This window comes from Ochotona princeps, chromosome 1 (assembly GCF_030435755.1).
Source record: "Ochotona princeps isolate mOchPri1 chromosome 1, mOchPri1.hap1, whole genome shotgun sequence".
NCBI classification, from domain to species: Eukaryota; Metazoa; Chordata; class Mammalia; order Lagomorpha; family Ochotonidae; genus Ochotona; species Ochotona princeps.
In genome coordinates, this window is record NC_080832.1 from 93,543,516 (window position 1) to 93,562,388 (window position 18,873).

Genomic DNA, 18,873 nt, shown 5'->3' on the forward strand with positions numbered 1-18,873 from the left:
TCTGTGTTCTCTTGTTTGTATCATTATGTTATTGCTGGTCATCTCAGTTTGGGAAATCTCCTAGGCATACTTGGATTGTGGTCAATTGAAAGAATATATTTTTAAAGATTTATTTATGTAATTAAGATTTATTTATTTCTTATTGGAAAGGCAGATATACAGAGAGGAAGAGAGACAGAGAGGAAGATCTTCCATCCAATGATTCACTCCCCAAGTGACCCAATGGCTGGAGCTGAGCCAATCCAAAGCCAGGAGCCTAGAGCTTCCTCTAGGTCTCCCACGTGAGTGCAGGGTCCCAAAGCTTTGGGCCATCCTTGACTGCATTCCCAGGCCATAGAAGGGAACTGGACGGGAAGCGGGGCTGCCAGGATTGGAAACAGCGCCCATATGGGATCCCAGTGCGTTCAAGGCAAGGACTTTAGCTGCTAGGCCACTGCGCCAGGCCCAATTGAAAGAATATTTAAGAGCACTCATTTTACTGAACATCTGAAATGCCCTGAAAATTTGTGCATCAGATAGGAAAGAAACTCGAAAGCATTTCTCTAAATTTGATAACAATCCTACAAATTAGTTGGTATTATAGAGTCAAATGTGAAAGAAATACCTGCAAGCTGTCAAATGGAAAAACAAAAAGCAATGAAACAATTTTCCTTATTTGAAAAGCAGAATTAGAGGATGACAGAAAGAAAGAAACAGAGATCTCCATCTGCTGCTTTTCTCTCCAAATGGGTGGCTGGGGCTGGGCCACATTGAAGCCAGGAGCCAGGAGCTTATTTTGGCTCTCCCTCCTTTATAGCCCAGGCACTTGGGCCATCTTCTGTTGCTGTCCAGTTACATTAATGGGGATCTGGATGGGACGTAGAACAGCCAGTGTTCAAAATGGTACTCATAAGTGATGCAAGCGTCACAGGTGGTAGCTTAACCCACTGCACCACAATGCCAGTCCTGAAAGATAATTTTTGATAAGATATAGTAGGAGACAGTCTATGTTTAGCAAAAACATTGCGTACGAGGTGGTCACTGCGGTGCAGCAGTTAAGCTGCTGCATGGGATGCTTGCATTCCTTATCAGTGTGTCAGTTTGAGTCTCAGTTACTCTACTTCCAATCCAGCTTCCCATGTGTCAGGAGACAATGGTTTAAATGTTGGGACCCTTGCCACAAACATAGGAGCTCAGGCTCCTAGCTTTGGTCTGGCCCAGCCCTGGCTATTGTAAATATTTGGGGAGTGACCTTGTAGAAGAAAGAGATTTCCCCCTCTCTCTAACACTCTACCTTTCAATTAGTTTAACATAAATAAACTCTTTAAAATTACTGTAATTTTTTTCCTGCAATACGTGTTATCACAGAAATTTGTTACCTTTTAAATATTATAGTTTTCATAATTTATTTCTTGTCAAGCAGATGTTCAGGATTAAAACTTCTTGTTGACACATTAGTGGGGTTTTTTCTCAAACTTTGTCTCCATTTATTTTCCTTTTATTTGAAAGGTAGAGGCAGAGAGTCATGAGCGAGACCTTCCATTCACTGGTTCACTGCCCAGATGCCCACACAGCTAGGCCCGGGGTGGGATCCAGAAGAGCCCAGGTCTCCTGCAGGCATGGATCCCCAAATCTGAGCAATCACCTGCCTTCTCCAGTGTATATGTTGTCAGGAAACCAGACAAGAACTGGAGTTAGACACAAAGCAGGCACTCTGGTCTGAGATGGGGTATCCCAAATTGAGTTGTTGTTTTTAAAAATTTATTTACTTATTTTTGCTGGAAAGGTCAATGTGCAGAAATAAGGAGAGATAAAAAAATCTTTCATCTGCTGGTTCACTACCCAAATGGCCTCAACGGCTGGAGTTGACCTAATTCGAAGCCAAGAGCCAGGAGCTTTATATCCATGTGGGTACAGGGTCCCAAGGTTTTGTGCCACCATCTACTGCTTTTCCAGGCCACAAGCAGCGAGATGCATGGGAAGTGGAGTAGCCAGGACACAAACTGGCACTGGTAGGCAGAGTGGGTGTTCCAACCAGATGTTCTGTCCCCAACACATCAGATAAATGTGATGATTAATTTCATGTATCAACTTGGCTGGCCATGGTGCTTACTCAATTACCGGCCAGTCTAGACACTGCTGTCAAGTATTTTTAGATGTGATTAACATTTAATAGACTTTAAGAAGCCTCTTCCAAACAGTTCAAGGCCTTAAAGACCAAGGGTCCCTGAGCAAAAAGGAATTTTGCTCCAAGCTGCCTTTAGGACTCAAGACATCATCAGCATCAGCTCTTTTCTGGGCTGCCAGTCTGGTGGTCCGCCTGCCTGGTGGCCAGCCTTTCATTTCTAGTCTTGCCAGGCCCCAGAATTGCAGAAGCCAATGCAGTACAATATTTCTCTTTCTCTTACACATACACACACACAAATTGATTTTGTTTCTCTCAAAAATCATGACTAATACAACGAGAAACACAGAGAACCACATGCTGGCGTTGGCTAGCTAGTGTTGCAATCATACGACTTTGATTACTTAATCACTTTTAGATTTTAGTTTTATGATCTCCAAACTAAAGAAACTGTAATATATCAGGGTCTTTCAAGCATGGCACTTAATGCCATTTTCAGACTAGATGTATGTGTTAGGGGGAGCTAGTGGGATGGTGGGACAGAGGACTAGGAGGTGGGGGCAAAAGAGGAAGAGAAGAGCAGGTGATTATTTCCCGAGGATTGTTTAGTCATGTTTCTGGTCTCTTTCCACTGGATGCCAGGAATATCACCCAGCTGTGACAATCAAAATTAACTCCAAGCATTTCCAAATGTCCCCTAATAGGAGAAAGGGTCAGATAATCCCCTCCTCCCATTCTCCATTTGAGCAACACAGATTGGACCATTAAGTTATAATAAACATATAGGTAATGCTATGTTAGAGGAAGGCCAAAAGATTGATAACATCTGTTTGTTAAAAATGTGTTTGTTTTATAATTTTATAATATAGTTCCATAGACCCTGGGATTTCCCTTCTCCACGTCTCCACCCTCCACTGATTTCCCCTATAACACTACAATAGGATAGTCCTTCATCATCAACCATAAGTTCATCATTCTGCTACTTAAGTGTATCCTGACATGGTAGTATGGACAGTGGCAGAGTACAGCATCCTATAACATCAAACTCTTAGCAAGTGAGAGCTGCAGGCACCTTGAAGGCAATCTCAGAAATGAGAGAGAAAAGATGAAAAAAAGAGGAGGAATACTCTTTAGCTCTGACCTTTGGAGAAATGAGCTTTAACTGTGAAACATTTGCCCTGAAGCTACAGGCAGCAACCTCAGCTCAGCCCAGGGTGGAGGGCAGAGCTGACCACAGGGACTATTGGTGGCGGCTTCTCAGCCTCTTGGTTGCATGGCAACTCTGCATCCACATGGTTTTGAGTCATATCCTTTTTTTTTAAGATTTATTTTATTTTTATTACAAAGTCAGATATACTGAGAGGAGGAGAGATAGGAAGTGGAGCTGCCGGGACCAGAACCAGCGGCCATATGGGATCAAGGCGAGGACCTTAGCCACCAGGCCACGCTGCCGAGCCCTTGAGTCATATCCTTAATAGTTCATGTAGTACAGCTGTTTTTCCAGAAATTTTTTTGGTGATAGGACTGGGCAGGATCTGGCTGTAGTCATCTTAATCTGTGAGTTAAACCACCAAGAAGAGAAAAAATACAGCAGCATTCCACTAGATGGTGCTATATCAGACTAATTCATCCAACACCGAGGTTGTAGGTGACCCAGTTTCTCAGCATTATCTTCCCACACCCTTTTGAAATACTCTGAGTTCAATGAGATTTAAAATGAAAGATACTTTCAATGAAAAACATTCCATTCCATTATATGCATTAGGCAGGGGAACAGGGTAGGAAGTGGAAGACATAATTTCCTAAGCATTGTAAGCATTTGGCCTTCTCCGCCTCCTTCTGTGACTCAAAATACAGGCATTTAATGTTCCTGGGAAGGCAGTAGGAGATGGCCTGAGTACTTGAGTCCTTGCACACATGTGGGAGATTCAGAGGGAGTTCATTCTCCTGGCTTCAGCCTGACGCATCCTCACCTGCTGTGGCCATTTAAGGGTGAACCAGTGGATAAAAGATGTCTCCTTCTCTGCCTCTATGTCTCTGTCACTCTTGTCTTTAAAATAAATATATTTTTTAAAATTGTAAAAAAAATACAGGCATTTCCAGTCTAAGCAATGTGGCTTTACAAATCAAAGCCCCAGAAGGCACAGAGTGTGCTGGCTCATACTGAAGGTTTCCCACTCTCACCCATGTTAATTATTGCTGTAGTGAGGTGGTTGAGTAGCACTAGTGCTGGCAAATGAAAGCAAAATTAACATAAACTTTAACTTTCATTTCTTGAACAACCTGCTAGCTGATATGGTCAGAGTTTTGTATCTTGGTGGTCTGAGATATTAAAAAGTCAAAGGTTATGAGACCTGAATGCTTTGCAGAGCTCTGTGTACTACAGGAGGCTCTAAGGATAGCTACAAGTCCTCCAAATAGAAAAGGGACTTGGGTGACTGGGTGACCTCTTGTCAAAATGAGAAGTCTTAAGAGCCCATTTAAGTAGTTATCCCATGACCAGAAAGTTTTTTGAAATTTATAGACATTTAGGGAGAAAGACGATGCAAATATCTTTATTGTCTCTAATTCTTTCAGCCAGTCTACAAATATGTATAACTCAAGGGAAATATTCCCATTGCAGTTGTTGTAAGTAATATATATATATATATATATATATATATATATATATATATATATACATACATATATATATTAAGATTTACTTATTTTTATTGGAAAAGCAGATATACAGAGAGGAGGACAGACAGAGAGGAAAACCTTCCGGATATGGTTCACTCCCCAAGTGGCTGCAATGGTTGGAGCTGAGCCAATCCAAAGCCAGGAGCCAGGAGTTTCCTCCCAGTCTCCCATGTGGGTGCAGGGTCCCAAAGCTTTGGGTTGTCCTCGACTGCTTTCCCAGGCCATAGCAGGGAGCTGGATGGAAGCAGGGCTGCTGGGATTAGAAACAGCGCCCATATGGGATCCCAGTGCGTTCAAGGCAAGGACTTTAACCACTATGCTATCGTGCTGGGCCCAGTAGTATATTTTTTAAATAAGAGAAACTATGGTAAACTCTCATTGGAGATTGACTTAGCAGTATAACAAAGGAGTTAAGGGACCTGTGAAGAGGATGAGGGTGTTATTCCCTAATAGGTAGGAATGGGGATGAACTGGTACATTACATGCAGTTATATATTCAATTTAAAACACAGTCAGTTGCCCTGTTCCTGATTCCGGCTTCACCTTTATGTACACCCTTGAAGGCAACAGGTGCTGGCTCAGGGAATTGCTGCCTCAAAGCCACACAAGAGACCTGGTTGAGCTCTGCTTCTGGCTTTGGCCTCCGGACTATTGCCACTGTTGTCATGTAGGAAGGCATCTGGTAGATGAGCAATCTCTCTCTCTCACTCAGATAAACAGATTAAAAAAATTATAAAAATTCAAAAAGATTTATGTTTATTTTCTTGAAAATTCAGATTTATAGAGATAAGAGAGACAGAGAGAAAAATTTACCAACTGTTGGTTCACTCCCCGTGTGGCCACAACAGCCAGAGCTGAGTTGATCCAAAGCCAGGAGCCAGGAGCCAGGACCCTGTTTTGGGTGCAGGGTCCCAAGGTTTTGGGTCATCCTCAACTGCTTTCCCAGGCCACAAGCAGGGAGCTGCATGGGAAGTGTAACAGCCGGGATACAAACTGGTGCCCTTATGGGATCCTGGCACATGCAAGGTGAGGACCTTAGCAACTAAGCTACTGTACCAAGCCCTACTAGAATAAAAAAAAAAGAAACAGAATCAGAAGAAAATGGAGAAGTACTAAAATGATATCAAAGAGGCCAAGAGATGCAGAAGATCGTAAAGAAAAGTCAAAAGTAGAAAAGAAAAGTAAATGGAAGAGAAAAATGGATGCTGATGATGGATTTCACCCTCACTTGTCATCCATTTGTCTTTATTAATCAATGAAAATATTAATAACACAAGTATATTTTCATCTCAATATTAGGGAAAGAAGGGTAAGGACAAATGAAAGCATCATGATGCTGGGCTGCTAAAGCAGACACAAAATTCCACTTCACAGTATTACCTGAGGCCAACCCTAACTATAAAGTATATTTTCTAAAGAAAAAAGAAAAGAAAGATCACCATTTGCTTCAAGAAGGTTTTTGATTTTCTTCTTTGGTTCTTCAGTGACACATTGGTTATTCAGTAGCATGTTATAGAACTCTATGTTGTTGTATATTTCCTATTTTTCTTCCTATTATTGATTTTATTTTATGGCTTTTCATTTAATGGAATGTATAATAACTGTGTGATAGAGACTATCATATCCAGATGTGAGGATACGGTGCAGTGTGCATCTCTTCTTCCAAATCAAAGATGGACTCCCCATGAAACTGTTAAATATATCTTGACAATAGGATGATGGATTCTCTACCATTGTCCATACCTACAATGTCAGGATAAATTAAAAGAGCATGATGACGGACTTAGTACTGTTTATGAAGGACTATTTTACTGTAATGATATGGGGGCAATCAATGGGAGGGACGGGACTTGGAAAGGAGGGGACGGAAATCCCAGATCTATGGAACCATATCATAAGAAACAAACAAACAAAAAACCCTAAATGTATATTGTCTTCAAAACTCTCACGAAAAACTTTTTTGTTAATAAAATTAAAATATCTTGGCAAAATCTATATTGAATTGTAACAATTATTTCAAGGTTTGAAGCCAGTGAGAAAGGCTAGATGTTTGATGTAAAGTGAAAGACAAGACATAGAGCAAGCCCACATCCCATACACCATGGTGTGTCCAGGGTTGAGTCCCAGCCCTGCTTCCAATCCCAGGTTTCTGTTGATGCTCAGTGTGGGAGGTATCAGGTGACAGTTCAAGTACTTGGGTACCTGCCACGCAGACCCAGGTTGAGTTCTGGGCTCCTGGCTTCATTTTGTTTCACTCCTAGCTTTTATGAATATTTGGGGGAATGAACCAGAAGGATGGGAGAGGTCTCTGTGTCTGTCTCTCATTTCCTTTTCTCTGCCTTAGAGACATAAATAAATAAATACATAAACAAATTAAAGAAACAAAGTGAAGCAGCATGGAGGATGGTGGAGACGCTGCAAGATTTGTGGCCAGTAGCTGGTACGCATGTCAGCCTACTGTCTCCAGCTGTAAGTTCATCAGAGACCTCCCAAAGGTCTGAACCTCCTGTGTTCTAAAGAAGCCTTTCCTGAATTGTCATGGGTTCCTCCTTTGCCTTCTTTGAACCCTAGCCCCAAGTTAACGTCTGTTCTGTAAAGAAACGTTTCTGAATACCTTTGGAGAGCACTAGTTACTCTATGGTCTTTTTAGAGATTTCTGGTGCACATGAGAACAGTAAAAGTATATAAAAACATTTGAGAGGATCTATGTAAGGAAAACCTACATAACTGAACTTGGATTTCTCAGTCTTTTTCCCAATCCCACTACCATATTCAGTAACACTTTCAGCATTTCACAGGTCACTGGTGTCATCTAACAGAGTATCTGGAAAAGGTTCTTCAACATCTAAAACATGACAGTATTATCTTGCAATGGTGAAAGGGTTGAAGGACTTAAAACACTTACCAAAATGATCTACTTAATATCCTGAGAATTAAGATTTTTGCTTACATTTGGCTTCTTGGTACAGTTGTTTAGCTTTTGCCCTATCATTCTCCTAATTGAAACATCATCTGTATTTGGAAATAACTGTTTTGTTACACCTGTAAAAAACAATAAAAACATTGTTTGAAGGGTTTGTATCTTAGTATATGAACTTGGGTAAAGCATCAAGCATCCTACATTAAAATTTCATATGCATTTTACACAAGTAGCCCAGGTTTCCACAATGTTTAATAGGTGGATCTATAAGCAGACTTTTCACATTCAAGCAAGAGATACCAGAACATCTCTATTACAAACTGAGAGTGGGGCCAATGCTATTATGGTGGGTAAAGCCACTGTCCGTGATGCTGGCATCCCACGTGGGTGCCACTTCATGTATGGCTGCTCTGACAATCTGGGGAGTGGCCCATTGGATGGAAGAGCTTTCCTTCTCTATCTCTGTAATACCAACTTTCAAACAAATATACCAATCTTTAAAAAACTGAGAACACACATATTTGCCTTTCTGCAGCACCAATTAACTTTAATACTATTACTTGCTGTGAACTCTAAATCTTGCTCCAAAGTGGCAGGCATTTATTTTCTTATTTTTTTAAAGATTTATTTATTTTTATTGGAAAGGCAGATATACAGAGAAAAGGAGAGACAGAGAGGAAGATCTTACGTCCAATGGTTCACTCCCCAAGTGGTCGCAATGGCTTAAGCTGAGCCAATCTGAAGCTAGGAGCCAGGAGCTCTTCCGGGTCTCCCACGCGGGTGCAGGGTCCCAAGGCTTTGGGTTGTCCTCGACTGCTTTCCCAGGCCGCAAGCAGGGAGCTGGATGGGAAGCGGGGCTGCCGGGATTAGAACTGGCACCCATATGGTATCCCGGTGCGTGCATGGTGAGGACTTAAAGCACTACGCCATCGCACCGGACCCAGGCATTTATTTTCATCCATTCTTAACCTCAGTTGAGATAACCAGATTGTGACTGATACTTTCCTAACTATAAAATAATACTTGTAGAGTTTGGGTTCAGAGAATGCCTAAATCTGTTGAATACTTGCAAAAAAAAAAACCTAATTGGATAATCTAGATTATATTTAAAGAGATTCATTAATGTAAAAATCATAAATTTGGATATTCAGTTTGACCTCTATCTTTCTAAGATAAATAATGATGGCTAATATCAAAAGAAGAAAGATAAAAAAGATATAAACACTTATTGAACACTTTAAAAACTTGAAAATTTACTTTCTAAAGTTATAAATTAACTCAACTTTTTAGTCTTAAAATTTGGTTTGATTTTAACCATTTTAATGTAAAATTTCTCTATAAATTTTCCCACTCTTTTTAGATTTACTTTAGTCTTATTGCAAAGTCAGATATACAGAGAGGAGGAGAGACAGAGAGGAAGATCTTCCATCTGATGATTCATTCATTCCCCAAGTGACCGTAAAGGCTGGTGCTGCGCTGACTCGAACCCAGGAGCCTGGAACCTCTTCCACATGGGTCGCCCACATGGGTGCAGGGTCCTCGACTGCTTTCCCAGGCTACAAGCAGAGAGCTGGATGGGAAGTGGGACCACCGGGATTAGAACCAGCACCCATATGGGATCCTGGTGCGTTCAAGGTGAGGACTTTAGGTTCTAAGCCACCGCGCCAGGTCCAATTTTCCCATATTTAATGAGTGTTTTAGACTATCTTAGGGTTTTTCCATGACAAAAACATAAGGTTGGGGCTGGTGTGATAGCACAGTACATTAAGGCTCTACTTGTGGCACTAGCAATCCATGGTTGCTGATTTAACATCCTGTCTGCTCTACTTTTGATGCAGCTCCCTGGTAATGTGCCTGGGAAAGCCGTGTAGGATGGCCCAGTTGCTTGGGTCTCTGCATCCATGTGGGAGAAGATTATAGGAAGAAGCTTATAGTTCCTGGCTTCAAACTAGCCTAACTCCAGCTTCAGCTGTTGAGGTCATTTAGGGAGTGAATTGGCAGATGGAAGAGTCTCTGTTTCCCTGTTTCTCTAACTCTGCTTTTCAAATTAAAACAAAAAATAACCAACAAAAAAGGTCATGTAAGAATGACATGACCTGAAAAAAACTTCCAGCAGCCCGTTGGCTGCTGGTGGGTGCTAGCCTGGGATCATCTCCGTGCTCGGAGCCCTGATTCCAGCCACTGCGTATACGTGGTGTGCTGTCCCCGGGCCTGCCCGAGCTCCAAAGACTGAGACTGTGCCCTTCATGGTGAGTTACACTGAAGGGGGAAGTCTGTAGAAATGGGTGGGCCTGGGCCCCACCCATCACCATCATTGCGTGGTGGTGGATGGGATTGGGGAGGGGGTGACCTTGGGGTCTGGTGGCGAGCTCTGGGGTTTTGGTTCTTTGAATGGTTGCTTAGGCAGCTCCATGTTGAGCCCACTGTGCTTCTGGGATGTGACTCAATCCTAAAGATTCCCAATGACAGAGTAACTTTGAACATAAATGAGGGTAATGAGACCTGGTAGGTTGGAGGAGAGGGACTGGATGATCTTTATGGATAAGACTGATATACCAAACTCCTTTAAATCCTGTGTAGAACTTGTAACCACTGAACAAAGCTGACCACCGAACACCAGTCCATGCAAAAGCTAAGGCTCGGGGCTTGTCTATCAGGGTCATATCCTATTACCTGACATGATGATGGATCAGGAGACGGGTCACATTAGGCAGGGTCATGACATTAACTAGCACACGAGAGAGCCATATCTGGAGGTAGATTCTGTGGGGGATGTGTGGGCCAAACCCTGTGGAAATACTAGCCCCACTGGTTAGCTCAAGAGTTGGGGTGAGGATGGACTAAGCTAGGTGTGACCAAGGAGCGTGCCATCACTTACCTGTAAAGAAAGGGAAATAGTGGGCTCCTCCCTTTTGGGTTACCACTCCCACTGGAGGGCACGAAAACCAGGACAGGGGCAGGGGTGGCTAGACAGAAGGCCACCCAACATCAAGTGTCAGGGCTGGATAGTGGAGCTGGTTGGGTTGAACTAGGCTTCAATGCCCATTGACATGTATGAGAGCTGAGTGGGAGTGGGACAGACTGTACTAGTCTGCTGCACATAATGGCAAGCACAGGAACCAGGATAGGGGTTGGGCCTGATGAGGGTTATCGTGGGTCGCTCTGACTAGGCTGCAACTTCCACTGGTTTATGTGAGGGCCAAGTGTGTGCTGGGCAGAATCAGGGTGGACTGCAACAACCATTGGTTCAAGTGGAAGATAGGGCTGGAAACAGAACTGACCCAGCAATTGCAACCACCAGCTGATTGGGGTAATGGACTGTACTGAGCCCCGTACTTGCAAGTACACACAAGAACCTGGTCTGGGTTCACCTCAGACAAAGTTTCTTTAGGGATCACCTCAATCGAACTGCCGAACTCATATCCCTAACCATGAAAAGACAGAGGACAGAACAAATCAATCAACTACCTCAGCCATATGTTGGCAGTGAACAAACAGGGCAAACGGAGACTCTAAGATGGACTATGTCAAGCAGTGGATTCTTCAGGGATTTCTTCGTGCTTGGAATTCCAAGACTGGCAGCAATTCACAACTGTTGAACTATCAAAACCACTTGAGCAAGACCCTCGGAGCATGCCCGACATCGGGGACCTGGGATGGGTGGGAGACTGGCTGGGGTTTCTCCCTTTACCTCCCCCTTTACTCCAGATATAGGAAAAAAATGTGTGGAAATGATAGTCTTACCCACTTTCCTGTAGCCCTTGATCCTTTGTGCCCTAATTAACTATGTAAAGATGGTCAAAGATAAAATTAAAAAATGGAAAAAATTATATGACCTTGAATGATAACATCAAATTCATGTGACAATATCTCATAAAATTCATGTGACGATTTCATGCAACCATATCATCACCTATGATTTCTTGAACTTCATTTTGATTCATAGCTGGTTTTACAGCTTTGTCCCTTGAAGTAGAAGATTTTGCCCCTGTCAGGCTATGCGTCGCCATATATTCATTTGTGTAAAGTACTTGCATTAAATCATTAATAAACTTCTGAGGCTTGCTCTTATTACACCGGGCAATCTGCCATTTTTCAATCTTGAACTAAAAGACAAAAAATAATAGGGATTAGAGAAATAAAAGTGATATCTAGAGAAATATATTACTTATTGATACATCAGAAAACAGAATCAACCTTCTTTAACATGATATACATTTAATATACATTTTACATCCCAGGGATTAGAGTTAAATTTTATTTTTTATGTAATTCTCAATATTTTGAGGTATGTATTCTAGAACATATACAAATTTTTGGCAGGTAATCTATATTTGATGTTTTAAGGATTAGTCTAATCCTCAACATTTCATAATCAGGTGTGATAGATACAACAGAGGCCTCCTGAAGATGTCCACCTATGGTTGTGCTATATCTGACAGCAAAAGACAAAATTATGTACATTGGATTGAAGTTCACTACCTTTAGATAGAAGACGACACTGGTTTATCTAGGTGTAGTCTAATCACACAAGTCCTCAAAAGTAAAAGATGGAGGCAGAAAAAGGAGATAGAAAACAAAGGAAACCTGACAGGCTACTGCTGGCCCTGACCATTGTGGAAGTGGACTCCAAACCAAGAAATGTGGTCACTTCTACAGTGGGAATAATCTTCAGGCTGCCAATAGCAAGCAAATGGGGGCCTCAGTTCTACAGCTACAAGAAACCGAATTGTGCACAACTCGAATTTGTATGAAAGAGATTGCAGAAAGAAAAGCACCTGTTGATGCCCTGATGTTGTCCTAGTGACAGCTGTCCAGACTTCTGACCTACAGAACCTCGAGATAATAAATTTGTGTTCTTTGAAATCAGTAAGTGACAAGCTGCTACACAGCAACAGGAAATATATACAGAAAGATTCAACTATTCTGAATGTTAGAATGTTAGTCTTTATTGCTTTTGAAGACATATATTCTCAGGCTGATAATTCCAACAAAGCTCTTGTCTTCTCAGCATCTGTGTTTTGATGAACAAAAATTAGGAAAACTAGAAAAAGAATTGTGGTCAGCCAGCATTCAGAGGCTGAAGTTTACCTTCTCTCATTGATAAATGCTTATTTTGAAAACAAATTTACCAAAACACAAGAATTTTATAACATAGGAAATATAAATATAAACTAAGTTGAGCCAGAATTTGAAAAATCAAAGCAACCAATGAACAAAATTCACAAGCAAAAATGCGGGTCCAGACTTGCAGAACATTCTAAACATTCAAGGAAGAAAAGCACTCTTCCATTTCCAAGATTCTCACAAAGTGTAATAAACAGGAAATATGTTTGAATTTCTTTTTCTGAGTTTAGCATTATATGGATGACACAGCTGGATCAGGACATGAAATAAAAAGAAGATTAAATAGTTTCATAAAAAGATAACATGAATATTTTTAAAGATTTTTTTACATTTTATTATTATTGCTATAATTTTATGATACAGCTCCATATTCTCTTATCCCCTCCCCAATTCTCTCCCCCCACCTAGTTCCTCTATATCATTACTAACATATAGTTCTTCATACACAGTCATATGTACATCATTGCGGGCATGGACAATGGCAGAGAGTCCAGCATCCTATTGTCAAGATATAGTAAACAGTTTCATTGTAAGTCCATCTTTGTCTGGAAGCAGAAATGCATACCACACTGCATCCTCACATCTGGATGTTAGTCTCCATTTCACAGCTATCGTACATCCCCTTAAATGAAAAGTCATGATACAAAATCAACAATAGAAAGAAAAATAGAAATTTACAATGCCATAAAGTTAAATGACATGTTACTAGATATGACAGTCTCCATTACACAGTTACTCTACATCTCCTTAAATGAAGAGCCACACAAAAAAAAAATCGATATCTGGGAGAAAAAAGAAATTAACAACATCAAGAAGTTAAATAACATGCTATTAAATGACTAATGTGTAGCTGAGGAAATGAAAATCAAGAACCTTCTTGAAGAAAATGATGCCACTGCATGATCTACGAGTAATTGAATGATTTAATCAGAAGAAAGTGTTTTGAAGAGATGAAATCAACAGAAAACAACAAAACCCATGTGATATAGTTTCCGCTTATCTTTGTTGAAGTGTGTCTCCTCCAGACAATAAATAGATGGGTTTTGTTTTTTAATCCAGTCTACTAATCTAGGATGTTTGGTTGAGCTTAAGCCATTTACATTCAGAGTTTAATATACATGGATGTTACTATGGTCCTGTCATTTTGGGAATGGGTTGTTCATTGCTTCTCAGCCTTTTGGCTAAGATCAAATGTAGGAATGGGTTGTTCATTGGTTTAGTCTTCTGTTGTCATTTTACTGGGATGTTCTTCCCGTTTGCCCTTGGTTTTGGTAGGTGCTATTCCTCTTCTCTGCCAAGAGAACATCTTGAAGTATCATTTGTAGGGCAGGTTTGAAAGAAGCAAATTCTTTTAGCTTTTCTTTACTGTGGAAGAATTTTATTTCATTTTCAAAGACAAAAGAAAGCTTTGCTGGATATGTTATTCTAGGCCGAAAATTTTTTTCTTTTAGAATCTGGAATATGTCCCTCCATTCTCTTCTTGCCTCTAGAGTTTCCTGTGAGAGGTCTCCTGTGAGTTTAATTGGTTTTCCTTTATATGTCAACTGATTTTTTTCACTTGCACATTTAAGGATCTTTTCCTCATGTTTGATTGAAGAGAACTTGAAGATCATGTATCTTGGTGAAGATCTCTATTGATCAAGCCTGTTGGGAATTCTGTGCCCCTCCTGGATCTTATTTCTCAATTCTTTCTCCAGATGAGGGAAATTTTCCTTTATTATTTCATTAAATACATTTGCGAACTCAGCTTCTCTTTCTGTACCTTCTGGGACTCCCATAACTCTTCTATTTGACCTGTTAATAGTGTCTTTCAATTCTTGAATACTTTTTTTGGCCTGATCCAGCTCTGCTTCCAGCTTTTTGTTTGCTTCCCCCTGGTGACAGGAAATATCTTCCAATTCTGAGATTCTTTCTTCTACTTGCTTCATTCTATTTTGGAGACTCTCCACTGTACTTTTAATTTGCTCTACCGTGTTCTTAATTTCTGATATACCAGCCTGGATTTGCTTTGTTGCTTCCTTAAATTCTTTGAACTCTTGCATGAGCTTCTCATTTTTGATTAGAATCTTTAAAATCAGTCTTATGGATTCTGTGTCCCCCATTTTCTCGATGTCTTCTACAGTTAACTCTGAGGTTGGCATAGGGTTTTGCTCCTTTGCAGGGGAGTTTTCAATAATATTCATTGTGTCTTTGTCTCTTCATTTGCTGTTTGCCATTGTACTTCTGGTTAGCAGCGTCTTCTCCTTGGGGCAGGTTTCTAAGCTGTGTCACCCACAGGGCTACAATGCAATTTTACTTATTGCAGTTGGTACACAACTGTTTGCTTGCAGCCACTTGTGCCACAACCTCCAGTGAGTTCCAGGTTTGGGTTCTTATGTCAGATTTCCACCATGGTCTCCACAGCCCCAGCTCTTGGCTCACCACTCTTCACATACTGTGATACCGTGCTGAGGCTACACTGTTGTTTCTGTAACCGTTCTCCCACTTCTGGTTGGAGCAGATCCCGGGATTAGAGAGACATCAGGTATCCTATATAATTAGGTTGTTGGTGGTGCTGATCTTGCCAGAACCTGTTGGACGTTAGGTCTGGGTGCCACACGGACCTATTTTGGTCGGTATGATGCCACAGTCAGTATTATTTTCCTGCAAGACCAGTGCAATTCACTGATGTCAGCGAGTTCTTGCGAGCTCAGCACATGCACAGTGCACTGTTGTCCCCTGCAGTCCCAAAGCTATTGCCACAGTGCCCAAAATGGCACCTGACGTACCACTACTACAGTTCCTGATCTGCTGGCCATCAGGTCTGATGGCTACCCAGACCTGTCTTGGGTGGACTCCGTAGAATGCCACGTTGTTGCAGTTTACCAAATCAGAAATGAGCTCACTCCCAGCTCAGCTCATGCTCAGTCCTTTCCCTTGCCCTTTCCTCCTTACACAAAATGGCGCCCAATTCAGCTCTAGGGGGCTGACTGGGCTATGAAATCCACCCTGTTCTCGTACTGCCCATCTGAGATCTGCTGCTCTGTCTCTGCTCCTGGTCAAATCAAACGGACCAGCAGGACGGACAGATCTTTGTCTGGGTTCACCTCGCAGGCTCCCAGTGAAAGTCCCTTTCCACCTGGTTGCTGGTGGAGTTCTGGCTGCTGGTGGAGTTCAGATCGCCGTGCTGGAGTATCAGTCAGTGCAACACCACACTGCTGTGTCTGTCAGTCTCCAGGTACCCCTCTGCTGTTGTTCTGCCCTTTCCTATTTCCTGAAATATGTCCTCCCTGCTTCATCCTGATAAATGTTTTTCCGTCCGTTTAAACGTGTCCTTACCCTATTTCGCCATCTTGATTCTGATACATGAATATTTTAATCAAATATTTTTGTAAACTAACTATGAAAGCAGAAAAAAAATCAGTAACAAACAGGATATGCCAAGAAAATGCAAAGGTGGCTAACATTCCAAAATTAATCAAGTAAATATTCATATGGAAGACAAACTAAGAAAAAAGGTTAAAAAGTGTTTAACAAATCCAGCTTTTAATTTTAGAAAGGAAGCTGTTAGCAGAATAATAGAAAATAGCTATTGTGTTTCTATAATGAAGATAAGCCACAATGAATCTATAATGACAAGTTCTGCTTACATATAACACTGAAAGCATTTTCCTAGAGTAAACCTGGACAAGGATTCCTCCTTTCACTTTGCCTCTCTATTTCTTATTCTTATTTTCCGTTTTACAGTTTTGCAGGTATAGGGCTTCTTCCCTTTTTCTCCTTGTCCTCCCTCTCCTTTGTCCCTTGTGTTTTGTAATAACTTCAACTGTAGTCTCGAGTCCAGCATTCTGCTCTTTACATGCGTCATGATATTGTAGGTCTAAGCAGTTGTAGAGAGTGTAGTATTTTGCTACCTTGGTATATTTAGCAGATTTATCGGGGGCCTGCTTTTTTATTCAGGAGATGCATACTGTTGATTGTCGCTAACCAGCAGCGACACTAAAAATGACGAGCCACACTCTTGAGGGTCTGGGAAAACATGAACCACAACTGGACCCTTCACTGCCAAAAGTGGCTGCGTTTAAACCCTTATCTTAGCTGCTCCTGTCCCCATTGGTCTAAACTTTTTTCTGTCCCCATTGGTCTAAACTTTTTTGCCGCCCGGCCTTCATTCTTCCCCCAGTCTTTCTCCTTGTCGCCCCCAAGACTTTCTCTCCATCTTTCTCATCTTTCTCTGTCCAGGTTTTACTGCTTCTGTCTGTATCCCTCCTTTCCACTTTCTCTCTCCGGCACCCTTCCTCCCGCCCGTTCTTCTTCTCCCTCGTCCCCGTATTTCTCCATCCGCCGTAGTCCATCTGTTGTTTTCGTCCGTCCGTCAGTCTGTCCCCGTCTCTGTCTTCGTCGCCCGCCACCTAGCTTTTACCGGCTACTTTTATATCGTTCTTGTCCAACCACTTCTCCCCATGGGTCCACTTGGTGCTACGTGATAGGCCAGTAATCACAGCCAGGGCATTAGCCTATCCCTGTGACTTCCTGTTTACCTGCTGGCGACACCAGCTCCGCCTCCTGGCCCTGGGCCAGCCGCCATCTTGCCACAGCCCCTTGTATTCAGCTTTCCTATTCTGTGGAGCAGCTTCAGCACCCCGTTCCCCACAGTTAATCTTCTTTGTTTCCTGGTACTCTGGTCTCCATTACATCCTTCATTTGTGAGATTACAAGTGTATACTTGTTTACCTTTATATCTTTTCATTTTGTATTATGGATAAAAGTTGTCTTGTATCAGAGTGAACATACAATATTTGTCCTTTTGGGATTGCCTTTTTCATTTTGTATAATGGTCTCCAGTTGGGACCACTTTGTTGTAAATTGTAGACCTCGATGAGGAAAATTACAAACCATTGAAAAAAGAAATAGATGAAGACTTGAAAAGATGGAGAAAAGGCCATGTTCCTGGATAACAGTCAACATCATCAAAATGTCCACATTCCAGAAAGTAATATATAGATTCAATGCGATCCCAATCAAAATCCCAAGAACATTCTTTAACGAGCTAGAAAAAAGTGATATAAAAATATGTCTGGAAGCCTAAGAAACTACAGATAGCCAAAGCTATCTTGAAGGATCTAGATGGAGGAATCACAATTCTAGATCTTTGAACATATTATATGGCAGTAATAATCAAAACAGCCTGGTATTGGTACAGAAACAGACAGAAAGATCCATGGAACAGCATAGAAACCCCAGAAGGGAGTCCACACATGTACAGCCAACTAATCTTCAACAACAGAACAGAGAACAAGTCAGGAAAAAGTGGTGGTCTCTTCAACAAATGTTGGGACAACTGGATAGCAGTCTGCAGAAGAAAGAAACAAGACCTCCATCTTTTACTGTATTCAAAGATCAAATGTACACGGATAAAGGACCTAAATCTACACCCAGAAATCATCAAACTATTAGAAGAAGACATAGGAAGCACTCTACAAGATATAGGAGTAAGCAAAGACTTCCAAGAAACGTGATCAAAAGGACAGGCAGTCATAGCCAAAATAAAATGGGACTACACCAAACTAAGAAGCTTCTGCACAGCAAAGGAGATGATCAAGTAAGTGATGAAGCAACCAATGGAGTGGAAGAAAATCTTTGCACACTACACAACAGAGGGGACTAAAATCTAGGATCTACGAAGAGCTCCAGAAACACAATGACAAAACAAACAAACCAATTAAGAAGTTGGCGAAGGAAATGAGCAGGCATTTTTCAAAAACACAAATTTAAATGGATAATATACATAGGAAGAATGCTCAAGTTCAGTAGCAATTAGGGAAATACAAATAAAAAAAGCACTTTGACGTTCCACTTAACCCCAGTGAAAATGGTCTATATACAGAAATCTACTAATAACAATTGCTGGTGAGGATAGTGAAAAAGGTACTTTACTCCACTGCTGGTGGGACTGTAGACTGGTGCAGCTACTATGGAAATCAGTATGGAGAACACTCAGGCAACTGCAACTTTATTTACCATATTACTCAGCAACCCTACTCCTGGGAATATACCCAAA

At 41.4% G+C, this 18,873-nt stretch overlaps 1 protein-coding gene across 2 annotated transcripts in view; it reads right to left on the minus strand.

Annotated features, from left to right (window-relative positions):
- Window positions 1–18,873, minus strand: part of BEND6 (BEN domain containing 6) — a 57,720-nt gene that overhangs the window by 1,344 nt on the left and 37,503 nt on the right. For both annotated transcript variants that reach the window (XM_058661959.1, XM_058661966.1), the window contains 2 exons: window positions 11,620–11,812; window positions 7,692–7,828 (listed from right to left, as the gene is read on the minus strand). In XM_058661959.1, the coding sequence (XP_058517942.1) occupies window positions 7,701–7,828; window positions 11,620–11,812 (321 nt within the window). In that variant the 3' untranslated portion in view covers window positions 7,692–7,700. The remainder of the gene's footprint in view (window positions 1–7,691; window positions 7,829–11,619; window positions 11,813–18,873) is intronic.